The sequence below is a fragment of the Bacillus rossius genome, chromosome 8 (genome assembly GCF_032445375.1).
Source record: "Bacillus rossius redtenbacheri isolate Brsri chromosome 8, Brsri_v3, whole genome shotgun sequence".
Classification (NCBI taxonomy): domain Eukaryota; kingdom Metazoa; phylum Arthropoda; class Insecta; order Phasmatodea; family Bacillidae; genus Bacillus; species Bacillus rossius.
Genome location: NC_086336.1, coordinates 12,239,186 through 12,258,459, shown reverse-complemented (window position 1 = coordinate 12,258,459; position 19,274 = coordinate 12,239,186). Strand labels below are relative to the sequence as shown.

Here is a 19,274-nt window from a genome sequence, read left to right as displayed (position 1 = left end):
ACTTATTCCGACAGATATGGCGTTCGAGTTCAAACGACTTCAATTTCCAATACGCCTTGCGTTCGCTATGACCATCAATAAAGCACAAGGACAATCTTTGCAAGTGTGCGGTTTGAATTTAGAAAATGAATGCTTCTCTCATGGACAGTTATATGTCGGGTGCTCCAGAGTCGGTAAACCATCTGATCTATATGTTTATGCAAAAAATGGGAAAACAAGGAATGTAGTCCTTCCATTAGCTTTACAATAAAAATATTTAAGCTAAACACATTTTTATTTCTTCTATTACATTCCACAGCCATGCACAGTAAAATATTAAATTAAACAATGAATTAATATTAAACTGTGCCACAGCAAAGCGTGGCCGGGTTTAGCTAGTAGTTTATAAATTTGTAATTTTGCTGTATAAAGAGATAACTAGTACTGTTTTGGTAAAACTGTGTTCAGTTGTGTGGCATAGCTTATGAAAAAAATTTGACGCAGAAACTAATTTGTAATTATGAGGATTAATACTTTGCATAGTAAATAAATTAGTTTTTTTAAAGAAATTATTTTGTCTTAAAATTTCATAGTGTACTTTTTTCTGCGGCTTGGATATAATTACGTAACCTATAAGTGTATAATTTAAGTAACGATTGATCTGTTTTATATTTTTAGCTTATAAATATGAGAATTCATTTCATGTCCCTTAAATAATATTATGCCTTCATGTAAAACACAGAAATATGCGTTTAAGTTATTTTTAACGGTTTCTTGTAAAAGTTAAGCCTTAAAACATTAATTAACCTTAACTTTTAATGCATGGTTTGAGTTTCTTTAAAAAAATGAAGGAATTTATTCTATTAACTTAAATAATATTTTACTAAGGTTGTTACGCAGAGATAAATACGCATTCTAGAAAATCCCGGATAGAAATGCGGTCCTGTCCTCAGATTGGTGTCCAAAATAACCCCTGGAAAATTCTGGGAAGTTATTCATACGTTAAGCTATGGCCACATTTTTTCACAACAGTCTTGATTCGCTTTGGTATGACATCTCTGCCAACTAAATATAAAAAAAATTATACAAAATAAATCTAAAATAAATCTGCAAAATTTACTTAGTATTTTCTTATTTACTTAGTATTATCTTATCATTTACTTAGTATTTTCAGTTCATTATTATTTTTTTGAAATTCAATTACCATAGACAAATTTTAGTTGGTATTGATACATTAGAGAAGATATAAAATAAAAATAATAAACAAAATTATATTAAGCAGGTAGTTTAATATTTTTACCCTATTACTATTTATCGTTCACACATAATTAAGTTAGCATAAAAATTTAAATAAATACTTATTTACTTGAAACGTTATACAATGAATGTTTCACATAAAATAAAGTATACAATAAAAGTCTATGATCTGAAGTATTTTATTCTGCTCATTTAGGAAAGTTATTACCTAAATAAAGTTTTCAAATATAAACATGTATACAAATAAATTTTTAAATTGTTTAAGATAAAAACACCGGAATGAAAGTTTAAATATATATAGTTTATGCACAAACACTTATCTCTCGGTATACGGCATTTAGTAAGAGTAATTTTGTGGAAAGTAAACGGAAGTCCATGAACGGAAATGTGACACAAATATGGCGGACCCACGTGTGGACACATAAATACATATACATAGTTACTTTGGTAAACATTATTGTGCCAAGTGAGACTGTATGATAGTGAAATTACCCTGAAATATATCTTGGTAAACTAGTAAAAAGTAATCACAATTTTAAGAAACTTTGCATTACAAGTTTTGATAATACATAGTCTCCTTCACGATCCATACTTGTTTCGATAGTGCAGTTTTAGAACGCGTTGTTTATAAGCTGAATAGGTAGTTATTGACGTGGTTCAAAACTCGTCTCTGGAAAAACCTTTATTACTTTTTTAATAACGGATTACTAGATTACACAAATTGTTTTTTTTTTTTTTTAAGAAAATATATATTATAGATACATATGATTTGTTTGACATACTCCTATAGTTAATATTACTAAATATATATTTCAGTCCATTTCATTGATCATTTCATACTTTTACTTACAATAAAATAAATAACATTTATTACGAAATGAACGTCCATGAATTCGCATATATTGTGCTGTTACATGACTGTCCCACACACAGAAAGTGTTTTCTTTTTATTATAAATAACATTTTTTAATTATTATTATTTGTTGACATTTTTATGTTTTGTTCTATTGTTGTGTATTTGGACGTATCTACGACTACCATACTCTATGGCGTAGCCCAAGTGACTTTGAAGTTCAATTAGCAAGACCCCTCTAGGGAGCAATTGACTTAAACGGCAAATTGAACTTTTTATACATCATTTGTATAACAAAACTTTCATTGTTGAAAAATCCAGATTTAAATTTAAGACATTTTAGCATATTAAGTTGTATTGTTAAGTGTCTGTATTTTGTTTTGATATGATAATAAAGTCAACAATCGGTGTGTCTCGGCCAATGAGAGGCCATGTTACTTAAGATAAGAGTCATTACTAAATTAACGAAAAAAAGTCTTGGAATAACGACGGCGTTGGCTAGATAACCCAGGTTTCAATCCCCCTTAAAAATCAGAAATATCTACAAGCTAAGTAGATCATCCTATTACTAGGATGTTTTAAATCGTCGTCTAAATATAAATTACATATTGTTTATTTAGGGCACGTCCTGTATGACGTGTAATTAGGAGTGAATTACCGTGAGTAAAATACCGACTCATGATGCTATCCTGAGTGAACTGTTTTCTACATACACGTAATTTAATATTGCCGACGAACATATAAACATTGAATTATTGAAATAAACATTTGTAAAAGCCAATTACGTATCCTGATCTACACTTTAATTAGTTTTACACCCAGAGGTGAAATGAGACGGAGTTCTCACGATGCTTTACCGCAATTTACACATTGAATTCAGCCGCGGTACGTTGAAATTAACTTGAATTACGAACATAATAAATAAACATTATTATTTTATTTCACACTAATTTACGATTCTATACTGAGAGCAACAGACGTAATTTATTTGAACTGTATGAACTTTTGTTGTGTCTCATCATGTGTGCAACATACCTCCAGCTATTTCAGAAAACATGATGGTATACCACTGGTCCAACCAATAAGCATATATATTTTATTTGATTAAAGATTAATTGTTTTAATCTTATGTTACTTTGTTGTTATTTTACAGTGTATATGTTTGTTTTTCCTTAATGACCTTAATTTACATGTTGCCAATCTCATGCTAACCCTAGATTTGGAGTGTGAAATTATTTTAACTTTTTTTTCTCTTATGTACCACATTACATAAGGGTGGCGCCCAGAGACATATTTAAATTTAATCAAAGAGTCTATACTCGACAGAGTAATTAAAAATCCAGAGAGTTTATGAACTATACACTGCACATAGTAGTATCAGTATTTATATTATTCTTTATATTATTATAGCTGACTACACTTCGTAAAGCAACCAACTAAGGAGACGGCAGAGAGAGTTCTATATATATATAATAAAACTGTATAATAGTTAAACTAAACTTGAATACTTTATGTTATAATTTATAATCATCTAACGTGTTTGGAAACTGTATAGTATTAACTGTTTAATGAATTTCAACGAGATGTGCAGTGTTTAAATAAAATTCCTTGTCGAAAATCAGGTCCAGAGACGGGGTTTACTATTTCTTCAGGTTTTCTTGCCGTTTCATTATATAGTTTAACCTTTCGCTCTACAAATCGAATGATTCGATAGTCGACAAAGCTGCTTCGGCAGCGAATTATAGCGGCGGGTGCATAACTGCGTGTGATTCGCGTTCAGAAATTGAGCTGAAAACACAATTTGCATACATGCACTTATAAAACTCGGCATTATTTTAGACAATTCTGCTTTAAATTTTTGAGTCGGAATTTCGTATTATAAGTTTATTTGAATCATGAAAACACATGAATTTGCTCCTTACTGAGGTTAGATGTTTATACATCATTGGCGACTACTGAATGACTCGCTCAGTCGCTGAATTTTTTATTTTTATTTGGTGGCATTATTATGTTTAAATTAAAATGGGAATTCATTAAGCAGCTTGTTGTACATTGACTAGAATATTTATAATATGAGTATGTTGCTTATCAAGGGAACAAATATATATTGAATTCTTAATTTAGTATCACTACTGAAGCACTGATTAAATAGTTTACTCGCACAGAAAATATACGTAAAAAGGCTCCTAGTATGTGAGGCTACCCTTAATACAATGTGAATCATTACAAGCTACAGCCATATCGGCACTTACAAGTGACTCATAAGGAAACGAGACTCTGTTTACAGAAAAAAAGAAAAACAAGTTACTTATTCTGAAAATAATCAGGAAAAATTAAAAAAAAACCAGGATATTTTAGAAAATCATTATTATCCTATCTATGGGATTAGGAGGAAGTTTCTTGTTTACATTATATATTTTGTACATTACATCTGTGACTCTGAGTGCATAAAAATAAACGAATGTTTACCTCTCAAAAATAAACAAAACATAAAAATATGAAGAAAACAAAAGAATCAATTATGTCTCTTAGAATTTTTTTTTTATGAAGGTTATAAGATATAAATAGTGCAAACACAAAATAAACCACACACTGTTCTGAAACAGTGAGAAATGATAAAGTCCTAGGGGGGATAAATTTTCTTGTAGTCTAACATTGTCTGATATTTTCGGAGTTCAAGGTACTTATCTGAGACAGGTCACAAATTAGATTATTAGTATGTCTCGAAGCTTTCCTGACAAATTTCTGGCATGCTTGAACATTGAGTCTTGTAGAGCGGGTAGCCGGGTGTCTTCTAATAAGGTTCTCGTTGGAATATATAATGGCTTCCCCAGGATAAGTCTCAGCGCCCAACGATAGGTAGTCCTTGTAACTTTCCACTTGGAGCGAGGAACATAGGCCCATGTGGCTACCGCATACAACAGTATGGGCATAACATAAATATGAAAAAGGTGTAAATGCTCATGAAGCGGAAGTGAACTACTGGGTCGTAACACTGGTGCCAGTGCAAAAAGTTCATTGTTTGTTTCATGGCACTGATGGGGAGGTGGCTTGCCCAATTGAGTGTTTTATCCAGGACCATTGGATTTCGGTTTGCCAAGGGAGTGCGGTGCCAATGAACAAGATTTTATTGGGCGGAAGCAGTCTCCTTTTTATAAAGAATATTTCTTGGTATTCAGATGGATTAGGTTTCAGTTTCCATCGGTTACAATGCAGCTGAATTTGGAATAGACCTGCTTGGACCCTGGCAATTATAATTTTTGCATCTTCCCCTGTGCAGGAAAGAAAATATTCATCAGCATAGAAAGTCAGTTGTAATGGATTGGGAACAAAGTAATCCGCTATATGTAGCGTAATAATAGTGGACATTATCGTGGAGCCTTGCGAGACTGCTGCAGCAATGAGGTAAACTTCAGAGATGATATTGTCAATGCGGACAGAGAAACAATGACAAGAGATGAAACTTTTTAAGACCTGACAAAGATGGAAAGGCAAATTTTAAGAGGAATTCTTGTCCAGTACGGACACATTATTTATGTAATCAAATGTTTGGTAAAGACTAATAAGCCTGACTATGGCATGTACCATTTAATGTTTTTACTGAAACCATATTGATGATGAGGAAGTATCATTAATGTTTCTGCAGGACTGGTCAGCCGTTTTAAAAGAACAAAGTCCATGATTTTTGAAAGTGCTGGTAAAAGTGCTATAGGCCTATATAAGGTCGGCTCATTGGAAGGTGGTTATGGCTTCAGGGTAGGTATTATGATGCGGCACCATGCATTTGGATAATATCCCATCTTTAAACTTGTATAGACCATGTTGGTCAGACATATAACATCTTGCCTAGATAATGCTTTCACTAACCATAGGGGAGCGAGTACCTTTTTTGGTTCACATGTATTTTAAATGGGAAAACCACCCTTAATTAGGTACAGTTATTTTGAATTACACTGGTCCTACTAACTTGCGATTTTTACTAATTATTTAGCAAACATCATTACAACTTCCCTACCAGAATAGTTAAATTAGCACCTTTAGTTCACAAGAAAAAAAAATCTTAAATTTTAGAGTAATTATTATTATTTTTTAAAATGAGAAATCAATTTTTTTAAATAGTAAAATAACACTAATTTTTATCAGATTGGTAACATAGCCTTATATAGCAAAAAGAAATATTTGTGCCAAGTTTGAAGTCTGTAGCTCAAATAGTTTTTGAGAAACATGTACCTTAACATGAAAAAACAACACTTTCGGAAAATCAAGTTTTAAGATGAAGGTGCACCTTTTCATTTCAAAACCCTCCTGGACAATAACATTCGCTGTCTTCCCTCTTCCTTTTTCCCAGCCTTCTTTTCACTCTTTTCTTTTTATTTTCTTCTACAACTTCTTTGTCAGCCTTTTTTCTTCTTTCTGCATCTATTTCCTTGAGACCATTCATCATAAATTTCCCAGCTTTGATGTTAAATCTCTCCAGAACATTGGCTTTGGCAACAGAACCCTCATTGAAACAAATCACTGCATCAGCGACCCCAAGTTTCATGGTCTGGAGCCCAATGTAGACTGTTTTTGGAAGCCTTTGCCATATTGTGCTGTTGAAACTCTCGTTGGGATTTTGAGTTTTCCCGTGGAGACACCGCTTCAAGAGGTCTATTTTGGATAAGTCTTTGAAAACTGGTTTTATAGCATCCATAACTGCTTCTGGCAGTGAGTTCTGGTGTCTGTATTCATTTTATTGATTTTTTGCTTTAGCACTATTGAATTTGCACCAAGAATTTGCACCAGATGGACAAAGAAAATGCTGAGGGTTTGCATCTGTTGATTTCTTATGAAAATAAGTTGCCCAAATAGCTTTCCTCATATCTTCTGTATCAGTTAGATTTTTCCTTATGGCCTGGCCATAATAACGCTGCAACTGGTCTATTTCAGCATCAGTGAGTCTTCCTTTTCCCCCAACCCCTTTACCATCACTAAGTTTTTGTCCTTTCATATCACGTTTCAGCCGTCTTAGTCGGGTGCCAACACGTTTCTGTACATGCCCAACACATTCAAGCTTGGTAATCTCAATATGATTTCCATAAGGCTTGTTTCCTAGAACAGCAGCAAATCCTTTAGAATCTCCATCTCCTAAGTACTGAACATAACGCAGGCCAAGTTTATTTTCAGATCGAGCACATAGAGTAGTGGCTCCAGCACCCTCCATACCTCCACTTGAGCCCTCGTAATTTGCCGCACATGCCTTTTTGTGCTCCTCCATTTTCTCTGGATTTTGTACATTTGTTTTGTGAACACAGCCAGTACAAAATTTAGAGAAGCATTTAAAATCTAACACTTTGCCTGTGTCAAAAGAGGTTACAGTCACCACTCCATTCATAGATGTGTGCCCCCGCTTTTGCCATGTACCATCAAAAGCAGCAGCCACATCTGATTTTCCTTCATTTTCCATAACAACCTCTTTTGCTGCATTTCTCATAGATGCGTCACAAACTTCAGTAACAGCTGCAAGAAGCTTTGTGTTGTATTTTTCAAATTTTGTGTTTGGTGCTGACAAATTCATTACAGCTGAAAAAATCTTCCCAGATGCTTTACCTCTGCCAATGGAACGAAGTGCATATGCATATCTCAGATTTATTTCATACATATTTCTAATGCATTTTGAACTCATTCCTTGTCCATTTTCGTCGCAAATACTACATTTTATTACAATTCTATGAGCCAAACCACATTTGAACTGTTCATCGAGAGTCACCACAAGGCTATTTTCACTACCACAATATTTACACTTTGCTGAAGACTGTACTAACCTAGAAATAAGTTCTAAATCAACAATGACATTCACACCAGTCTCTTCATCAAAATCTTTTTGAAGTTTGGAATGTTTCAGTTTTTGCGAACTAGAAGACTTCTTTGGACTTATTTGCACAGAATCTGTATATTTTGATGCTGAACACCTACTTTTAGAATTATGTTCCTTTGTATGTTGATTACCTCTGAAAGTCCGTTTTGGATTGAATTTCCTTATCCTTGCCATGATTGTAACCAGATACAATAATACACAATGTAGTCCTACTAACCAGTTAGCACAAGATAATCATAAAATGAAATAAAACTCATGACTGTTACACCAACACAAATAAACACAACAATGAATGGGTTAGTTGTTTACCCAAACAAAAGAAAACCAATTTTGAAGTGTTGCCAACTTAGGATAATATTGAGGAATGTGCTGCCAACTTTGTAATAGGAATTAGAAATAATGCAGACATAAATATAGTGATAAAAATTGTCAGTGAATAAATAAAACCATAAAACAAACATTGTAAGGTTCCAGGCCTTCAGTATCTCAAAAAATGGAAACATCACAATGTTTCAAATACATTTATGGTCTAAAAATATATATCAAAATGTTAAGTGTTATACATCATTTAAAACAGCAGGAAATTAAGTTTTTTTATAAAATAAATTTGAAATTTTGATTTTTTCAATAAAAAAAGGTACTCGCTCCCCTTAACATGGCCAGGAGCAGCTTTAGAATCAAGTTTTCTAATTGCTTTGGAAATTTCTTTAGGCGTAGCTAGTAGTTTACCAACAATGAGTGGCTGTGGACCTTGGAAATTAAACTTACCTAGAACACGAACTGACTGGGATGGTGATGAGTAGTAAAGATGTTCTTAAAATGCTCTGCAATTATTTCAGATTTGTCTTCTGTAGACTCATAGAGGTTAACACCTACTTTAAGTAGAGGAATCACAATCTTCTGTATTTTTAGGTTCTTGATCTCCTTCCATAGTGATCCAGAAGTATGAGATAGTTTAGAAAATTTTCTAACTTCTAATTCAGTGTTTTTTTTCACAGTCATGCATTCCTTATTCAATTGCAGGTATTCTTGCCTGTATTTTCATTATCTTGTCTGTTGCCATAATTTAATTGTCTTGTTGCAAGATCGTAAAAGATTTTTAATATGATCGGGCAAAGTTGGTCCTTGTAAAGTAAACCTTTTACGAGGAATGGCTGAATCAGCAGCTTTGTGTAATAATTCAGTAAACAATTATATTTCACAGTCTAGATCAATAGCACTATTGGAAGTAGAGTTCAAGCTGATGTGAGTATCTAAATATTTCTTAAAATTGAGCCAATTTGCATTCTTGAAGTCATAAAATAGTTTTCGTGTAATAGGTGCATCAAAGCCACTGATATTACCAAGAAAAGTATGTGATAAGGATTTAAAGCCTGATCATTTGTGACATAGTTTACCATTGGGTAATGAGAAGTTATAATTTTATCCAATATTGAGGGTTTTTTGTTGCATCCTAGGTGGTATAAATATTGGACTGTAAGGCTAATGAATATTCATTTGCAATGTGGTTGTAAGATCAAATAATGACCGTCCTCTGGTAGATGTCATATGACACCCCCAAGATTGGTGTCTGCAATTTAAATCACCTGCTACAATAGCATTCCTTTGTAAATGGAATAGAGTTAGCAGAGTTTGGTTTGGATACTGTTTGTGAGGCGGAAGATAGACAGCAGCTGCCAGAAATGAAATATTATCTTGTAAAATAACTACATAAATATCTAAATCAGGAAAATTAGGGAACAATTTATGATAATGTTGTTAATATGTATGTACATGTACTGCAATTCCACCTATTCTTTTTCCAAATCTGTCAGTCTTGTGAATTACATGTCCAGGTTGCACACTGCTTGGTAGGAGACAGCCATATCTCTGTTACAAATATTAAGTAATGTTGGGAAGAAACTCTGCTAACCTAAGCAGTAGGGATCTGGCATTCCAAACTAGAATGTTATGTTTAGATTTCTTCATCACAGAGTTAAGTAGAAACAGCAGAGTTCGTGATGGCCATAAACAATGACTAACAAGCATTCAATAATATTTTACAAATTTCAAGGCCATAGCTAACTTCATAGAGTTTTCTTTATGACTGTTAGCCAAATACAGATGTTGAACTGTTTGAGCATTAAAACAATGTCCTGCGAATCTGTGACAAAATGGGAGTCTGAATTGGGAGAAGTAGTTTCTGTATCGCATGTAGAACTTGAAACAGCGGCCCCACTATAAACAGCAGTTTGGTTACCTGTGGCTGACGGCAATCCTTTGGTGGGTATGGTTTTAGAATCTGGTATGTGAACTTGCTGCCGCTTTTCTTTATGCACTTACTTGGTAGCTAGCCTTTCAGATCGTTCTAGACAGAGGGAATAATTGGCTGGATGTTCTTCCTGACAATGACAGCAATAAGGGGGTTCATCAGCTTCTTTATTGCAATTTGCCTCAGAATGTTGACCAGCACATTTCACACATACTGGGAGATCATTACAAGTATGTGAAGTGAGGCCAAACTTCTGACACTTGTAACATTGAATGACGACAAGAGTCACCTGGTATGACTCCCCAAATGAGTAAATAATTTGAGGGCTTGTTGATATCGTGCCATTCCATCCAATGTGACCAAAAAGACTGGTCAAGGAATGATGATGAGATTCCTACTACGCATACGAGTTACAAAAACTTGTTCCCTTCAATGTATCTTCAATATGAGCAATCGGAGTGTCCTCATACAAATTACGAATGACAAACAGAGAATTCTGTTCTTCCTGTAGAGGCCATGTACAGAGTGGTACACCTTTCTTCAAAAGGTAAGCAGTCATTTTCTGGTGATTGTCAGCATTTTTCATAGAAAATGCAGCTTTGCAGTTTTTGGTACAGATCTCAAATTTTTTATAAAACAAGATGGAAAGAGCACTTAGGTCTTTTATGGCAGTAGCACTAAGTTTTCCTGAGCAAATTATAGGTGGAGATTTGGTTTTATTAAGTGCTTGCATCACATTAACTCCTGTAGTATTGTTACCAGAAGGGCTTATTGGGAAGCAGTTGTTACTAATGGGTTAGAGGTCACTGTGAATGAGGCACTAGAACGGTACATTTAAGAGCTTGCTCCAGAAAATATTACAGGAGCGACTAAAATGACAGCATAGACTCTGGAAGAGGTTGGGATGTCAGCAGACCCCTTTTGCTGATTGTTGTGGGTTGTAGATCCTTCAGTATGAAATTATCTCTCTCTTCGTGTTGTGGGTGGCAATATTAACAGGGAAGCACTTGATCAGGGGTTATCAGAGGCTTTATCTTGAACGATTTTATCCAAGTCTGGATCTTTATTAGCCCAAGGCCGAGAAAATTAATGGTCTTTCTACTAGCCTTTCTTGTTGTTTTAATCTCCATCAAATCAGAATATCCTAATGTAAAGGGGGAACCATGTACTTACTTATGCAATAGTAGTAATAGTGACTGCTTCTTCAACATCAGATGAGACAGCAGTAGGATTATGAAGATGACTGTCTTGAATAGGATAAGAGACAGTTATGGCGGCAGTTACTTGTTTTGATGTGACGGTCTGAATGGAAGTGTAAGATTTTCCAAGTGCTGCGTTAGTGATGTAATGTGGTGAAAAACCGGGTGTAGAAGTGTAATGTCAGTTTCCAGTATATTAGACAACTGCATTGAGCCAAATTGTGTTTCTGATGAATTTAAAAGTATTGGTAATTTCGCTTGGACATCGTCAACAGAGTTCAATATAATGGGTACAGGCAGGAGGCAAATATTTGGAGAGAGGACCCTACGGTAGATAGAGGCTAAGACATACAGATAGGAATAATTGTAGTAGTGGTCCTTGTCGTTAAAGACGATGAAGATGAAATGGGCGCGGGAAGTTGTGATAATGGATCTGAGAGGTAAGAAGCTCCGATTAAAAGTTCAGAAAACTGTCTTAGGCCATACCTTGGGATTAGTTGTTTCAGTGGCATTTATGTAGAACTTGGAATACTCATAGGTGATTTGATGGTTGCCGGCTTATACGTAGTCATTTTCTTAGGTTGTGCAGGAGTCCGACTGTCTCCAGGCTTAGTCTGAGACAAGTACCTTTCTGCAGCCGATTTATGACGTACTGTAAGTTTTCTCGATTGGGAAGCAGATCGTTTCATGTATTTTCCCATATTTTTATTTTAATCATATAGGTATCATGTGCGAAAAAAATGTAGAACTAACTGAATACAGGTAACTCTAAACTTAACATCTAAACTACACATTTATGGCAACCTTCAATTGGGTAGATAGTTCATATTGGTAGAATTCATAGTTCTTTGCTGTATATACGATACACAAAGAAAAAAAGTAAAGCAAGAAGAAAGTAAAGCAATTGTGTATCCACGCTAGTTTTTAAGTATAACTAAATAAGGGCAGCAATCCCAAATGATCCTAAAAATATAATAATATTTCTGCTTGAAAATAAAAATTGAAACAAAATAATGTTCACAATTCTTGATTCAATCATCTACTCAATCCATGGATGGATATGATGCCTCTTTGACCTCTTTTTTGACATTTTTGCAAGAAGATGCAAGAACATATATTGACATAATTATTGAACAAAATAAAATTCAGCCATCAGTTGAAACCTCCTTAAAATATTTCATACAGGTCAAGAAATTAGCAATTAAATTGTCAACACCTTAAATTATATTTGTATGTAACTGATACCTGACTGGTAGAAGGACTCGGGTACTAGCTGCTTGTTGTCCAAAAAACGGCCAATCGATAATCCCATCAGACAGTACAAAAATATTATCACATTTAATTCACCCTTATAGACGCTTATTGATATTTGTCCAGTAAGACGTCATAGCAGTAGGTTTGATTATAAAAAACATTAAACGCTACCTTTTGGGGCAACATGCCATGTTTAATAATATACCTGAGAAGATATAGCAGGAAAAGAATCAATCCATGCGTACTATCAACTACCGCCATATCCGGGCCACGGGCAAGATTAGAAGTGCATCTGTGTCAAACGGAAAATGGAAGTATATCGAGGAAAGTGCACTAACATTTTCCAGATTTGATAGGTTATGAATTACTAAATATTTACTTAAAAATGAGAAAAAATTAAGAGTTCAATATTTTTTGGAAAGAAATTGATCAAATGACGTTTATGAATGTGAAGAAAAAATTAAAACATTTTTTTTTTAAATTGTAATAAATAAAAGTTAATATTTTTCTATTTTTATCTGTTCGATTAATTCTTATTTTTATTTCTTGAACTATATATAAAAAATTGTTATATGGAAAGATATTGGTAGTTTTTTCAGAGGCAAATTACAACTGTTATAACTAAATATATTTTACTAAACCTACTAAAGTAGTTATATATTTAACTGCGTCAACACTTACCTCCCCAGCATGAATGTCCGTAGCTCAAGCAGGAACCTTAAACAAAGTCAGAGTGAAAGAAAATTAGCCATTTGTATCAAAAATTTAATTTTGAAAAACTTATATAAGAACCTACAGTCAACATCAAAGGTAACAATGACTGACAATCAAGTAAAGATATTAAAAAATTATTATATGCCAGTAAATTATTATTTTTCTTGTAATTAATCTGTAAATGTAAAAAAATAGTTTAACAATACAAATTATTATTTATTTTTACTTTTATATTATCACAAGTTAGAGTGATAAATTCTTTACTGAACACGAAATTAGAAGTCCCGCATTAAACTTAAAAAACTCTATAATAGCTTCGATTACTGCTCGTGTGTAAGCCTTCTAAAACAATATTGTCAACTATATCGTTGACTAAGCGAAAATATTTTTTTTAATATAATTGTTTGAAACTTGTTTGCTGAGGGGGCTTAAATTTTTGAGCGTTACGAAAAATCCGATCGCACGAGGGGAACAGTTAGGTACTGGGTGGGGGAACCGGTAGAGGAGGAGAGTGCGTCAGAGGGGACGCCACTCCAACGCATGCCCTAGCGGTCGAATGGGGATAAAGAAAATTAAGGGAACGGGGAAATAGGTACGTAGCGTAGCATGCTTTATTCTAGTGTAACGGCCGGAAGGGTGGCGGCAGAGGAGAGGTAGAATGACTCAGCAGTGATGCTATGGAATTATCGTAACGCTGTTTGTACTCTTTAGTTTTCGTAATGGCTAACGGTTGACGCTACCATAATAATTATTTTTTTTTTCATTTGAGCTCATCCTGCATCTATATATTCTTAGTTATTATCCCTTGTCCACTATAAAAAATAATAATTTATCTCTAACTATACCTAATAAGCAAGAAGTTCACTTCTGCCATGCGTGAACTCCACAACCACATTTTCTTTGTACTGCCTAGGAAGGTTAATATGTTATAATAAATCGTGGACGCCAAACTAACCATGTTGTGTATTGAAAACAAGGACTGAAAAAAATCTGATGCGTTTTTCGAATGTAATTCGGGTATGCAAAACCTTTTCACAAACATAACCACCAAAATGTGACACTACGCGTACAGCGATTCTGATCGACACCGATTTACAAAGGTTTACAACCAAACACAGATAACATAAGATTTAATTCTATCTTTGCATTTAACATAAGTGATTCAGTTAAGTTATCAGGGTCAAATGAATATACTGATGACTAAATATTTACCTTAAATAAAAAAAAATCATTTAGTCAAGTAAAAATTAGAAATTATTTCAAACTAGCCATAGTCAACGAGAAAAACAAATTGTAACCCTTTTTGAAATATGAACCTCTAGGAATCTAATAATAAAATATTGCAATAAGGAACTAAATTTTTCTTGTAGCTAAAACAGTAGTTGTTTTTCAACTAGATATTCATTACATACAATACATCCAAAACAAACATAATTCCGAAACAGTTTCTAGCGTCAGTAACAAGTTGATTTTAAAAGTTTTGAATTTTGAATTGCATACAGCAAATAATTTTTAGGTTTATCATGTTATATTTGGTTTAATAACATTACTTGAATTAAATTAATGTATTATCTTTTTTAATGAAATTCCTTTACATATGACTTAAGTGGAAAATATATTTATAAGTGGGTTTCAATTCTTCCAGTGATTAACTGCCGAAAGGCAGTTTCTAGATAGAATGGCTGAAACGGAGGTGCTCATTATCTCTCGTAGGCACGCAAAGTTGAAAGTTGTATGTGGTCGCAGGGAAAAAAAACGATAGGCTCACTTCTCAAATTCCTAACTACTTGCGTTACCGCCGGCCAGACTGCAGTGTAGTTCAGTGTCTCGCGCATAGAGCCGAAGATGCAAGCGATGAATGAGCAAGTGCAGTCCTTTCAGCGTACCTCGATGTCTAGAGGTCAGATCACTCACCTCCCAACAATAAGTTCCAGATTCGAAGCCCGGCGGGGTCCTTCCCAAAAATTTCACAAGTTGTAAACGTGGTGGACGTTGCCGTGAATAAATTTGTTTTCTCGGGGTACTCCTGTTCCCCCCTACCCATAAATTCCTTCCAGAGACGTAACTAGAGCGGGACAGACGGGGCTTGTGCCACTGGCGCCACATTAGGGGGGGGGGGGGGGTGCGCTAAACGGGCAGAGTAACTTTTACTATGGATATTTACTGGAATTTCGTAATGTAGAACACTAAAAACTGGTATTTTTCGTGTACTATCCAACTTGCGCTGCATTAAAATTGAAATGACTGCAAATAAATTATTTTTACCATCTATGTTCAATAAAAATATTTGGAACAGTGGAATTAATATGTGGTTGCCATATGAGGCGTTAAGAAAGGTTTTTAATTTAATTGGTTTAAAAAATAGGGGAGGGGACACCAAGATAAGTCCTTGCCCCGGGTGGAAACTAGTTCAGTGACGTCTCTGATTCCTTCGATGATCCTAAGCAAATTTCCTCGAACCTGCAAATTCTTCTAAAACAAATATTTGGATCGGAAACGACAAAAAGTAATCTTGAGCTTATGGATCACAGAAGATCGTCAGACAGCCACTTTAATCTAAATATGTCAGGAATTCCCACTGGCATGTCACTAATGTGAAGGAACTTAGTTTGTGTACCGCGACGAAGGTGACGAATCCACCAGGTTTTTGATTGAAATTGTAATCTCCTTCTTCGGAGTAGCAGTCTCCAACGTTCACTGACAATTCGGTTGTCATTGCAAACAACCGTCTTCATGCTATCAGTCTCTTTGGGACGTCCAGTGATGGTATAATGTGTCTAAGGATGTTATCGGAGTGCCCAGGGAACTAGGAGACAGGTACCTTTAAGATGGTGACTAGAAAGTTGACGGAAACCTCGGTGGAATGTTTACCTGCGACGCGGCTAGACGGCTCGGAACATTGTCGCGAAAGGAGGCGATGTTTAATATCATCACCAGCTTGTTCCATACCACATGGGCACGCAACGTCTTTTAAGCATTAGAAGCGAATATAGCCGATGAGATGATTTCATCCTAATAGATCCGATCTGTATCGAGCGAATGGGCCCTATCTTTCATCGAGCCAGTTCCGTATCCTCCTCTGGGCCAGTTCTGAATACAGTCGAACTGAAGCCTAGCCTCTGAGAGAAACAACTGGGAAGTAAGCCTTATGTAAACATAATGAGAATGATGTGTGAAACTGTAGGTGAGAAAACGACCATGGTCTTGTGAGGAACCATCTAATCAATTTCAAGGTTCATAATTAGGACATCCGAATATGTTCTGGCCACACTATATTTGTGTTATTATATTCAAGTTCAATTTAAAAATTTTTAAAAGAATTTTTTTAACGGAATGTTTAACAGCTTGACTAACTTAATAACATGAACACTGCATAAGTTCACAGTTGTTAGTTTGGTTTTATCATTTAGTGTGAGGCTAGCGTCTGCCTGGGCAACATTAAAAACGTAATTTTTCTTAAGATTTTAAATTTCCAGGACTAACAGTCGCATTTATTTTTTCACATTTTACCTGTGCATTGAATTTATAAAAATTTTGTGGCTAAAAAATTGTTATAATATATACAATACTACACACGTAAAATTCTGTGCCAAATCTGTATGAACAGACATGGCAGAAAGACCACTTGGATTCCCATAGTTGTTGGAATCACCAAGCAAAATACTGAGCCTAGGCTCACTGCATTGAAATTAGAGTTTAATTAGTATGCTGGTGCCATATTTATAGCATACCTGCGTCCGTACCAAGAAACTCGAGGCAAGCAGAATCCGTATAATACTTTGTGTGCCATCTCTTTGAGGAAACCATTCCTTAAACATATTTAATGATATGTTATTGGTCAAGCATTTAGGAAAACCCGAGTCTGGATTTACTGTTGGTCCATTTTGGGTCTTTCCAAGACACATCAAAATTGAAATTGTCAAGGACCATAATTCGCTATCAGTTATGTGGAAAAATTGCAATACATATTTTTAAATAGCTACATGAAACACAATGGCTGTTAAATACTAAGCCAGAAATTAAAAAAAAATACCTGGTTAAATTACAAAAATTTTTATTCATTGAACTTTGTTTTTGATTAACTGTCATCATGTAAGGTAAAGAAATCGTTAAATTCAATTATACCCCCAGATAGCAATGCTTTTCAGATATTTTAAATTTTTTTTTCGATATTAGGAAGTAAAAGTCTATAGAAGTTGACCACCAGGGATGTATATTATTAAAAATACAAAATAAACATGATAACTCAAATAGCTTCTTGATTAATCGGACTGTGTTTTCCGCTGTTGGTCGCATTTAGGAACATTACAAAATATTTGCAGTACAGTACAATAGACCATTACTTTAAAAAGTAAAAAAAAAAAAAAATTATTCGCTTAATATTGTGAATTCAAATCCGCTTGTTCAGTTTTATTTTTAATGAAATTCCAAAAATAGAATTTATATATCCTACTAAAAATGTGTATTGCCTGTTGTGAAATACTTTATGCAAAAAAAAACTTTAATTTGTCTGTAAATTTTAATATATGCTTTGTAACGAATAACAAAATAATGATTATTTAATATTAAGCGGTATGGAAACACTAGCAAATGTTAAATTTAGTAGAAAATAAATACTTTCTTATAAAATATTGTTTTACTAATTGTTTTAATAGCTTCGTTTAAGAATCAAAGGCTACATCTTAAAGACGAATTTTTTGAGTTTAAATTAATTATTTTATCACATAAATATTCTGAAGTTTTACTTCTTATAAGAGGTTCTCGCGTTTAATGTTTTCGTTACTTTCTAACACTGCCGTGGAGGTGAAAAGAAAGAGCTAGAGATAACCTGTAGTGATTGCTCGAATGCGCGGAGTTACTGATGGCACCGACAACGTATCATTTCATATACTTTCAAATACTTTTGTAAACGATTACATACATTCTCATACTTTTTCCTTCTTTCGCATACTTTGGTGACTCGTAATTATCAACTCTAAACTCTCAAACATTTAGGTCGGATCCGGTGTTAGCATTTAAGTGGTGACATTATGTATGTACAGACATTTCCAATAGGGTTATTAATCATATTTTTCTCTATCACTAACCCATTGATAGAGACCGGAAAAATTCGCGGATTCATTTCGTGATAGTCTAGAATCAAAAAACGTTTGCCTTTATACTGCATCAGTGATTGGGCCACAGTTTATCTGAATGATACTCGGCCAATGAAAAACCTTTAACAAAAGGAGTATCGAATTACTAGCGTCCCAGTTAACAGGTGTCACGAGTCAGTAGCCAATGAGCAAATGTAATTTTCCCGCGTGGGTAGAGGATCATGGAGTCTATCCTACAGGTCATTGAAATCGCGAATTTTTCCGGGCTCTACCCATTGAATCATTCTTCTATTCCAATGAAGGCACTGATCATGGTAATACAGATAGGTCTGGCAACTTACCTTTATTCTCCGTCAGCTTAGTGTAGTTCGCGGTGACATGCGAACTAACGGCACCAGGAATATTGTAACCCATTATTAACATAGTTTTAAATGGAATTTTCTTACAGAAGTGGGCATATTTTCAAAAACTTCCGGCAAGGTTAAGGATTTGTAATTAATTAAGGAGCTTGGCAGTGTTTTAATGCATAGCAATAACTTGTAACTTTGCCGTAATTTTTAGTTAAAAGATGGAGTGCTGAGAATGAGGATCCCAAGCAAATTGGGATCTCCAATGATAAATCATGTTTTAAAAGTTAAGTGCGTCGTTTGATATAAATTTTAATCTTCAAGCAAGTGTCACCCTTTCAAGTAATTTTTAGCCCAGCAATTCGTTTCAATCTAACGAGGAGAGGTTCAGAGTCGGGTCTCAAAGATTTGGCTTTAACTGCGAGAGTAGAAGCAGGCAGTTGCCCTTACAACGTCCTAAGATATCT

At 34.5% G+C, this 19,274-nt stretch overlaps 1 protein-coding gene across 1 annotated transcript in view; it reads right to left on the bottom strand.

Annotated features, from left to right (window-relative positions):
• The window catches only part of LOC134535261 (uncharacterized), a 112,437-nt gene that overhangs the window by 45,035 nt on the left and 48,128 nt on the right, over positions 1-19,274 (bottom strand). The window contains exon 2 of the mRNA XM_063374332.1: positions 13,332-13,367. Within this exon, the coding sequence (XP_063230402.1) occupies positions 13,332-13,367 (36 nt within the window). The remainder of the gene's footprint in view (positions 1-13,331; positions 13,368-19,274) is intronic.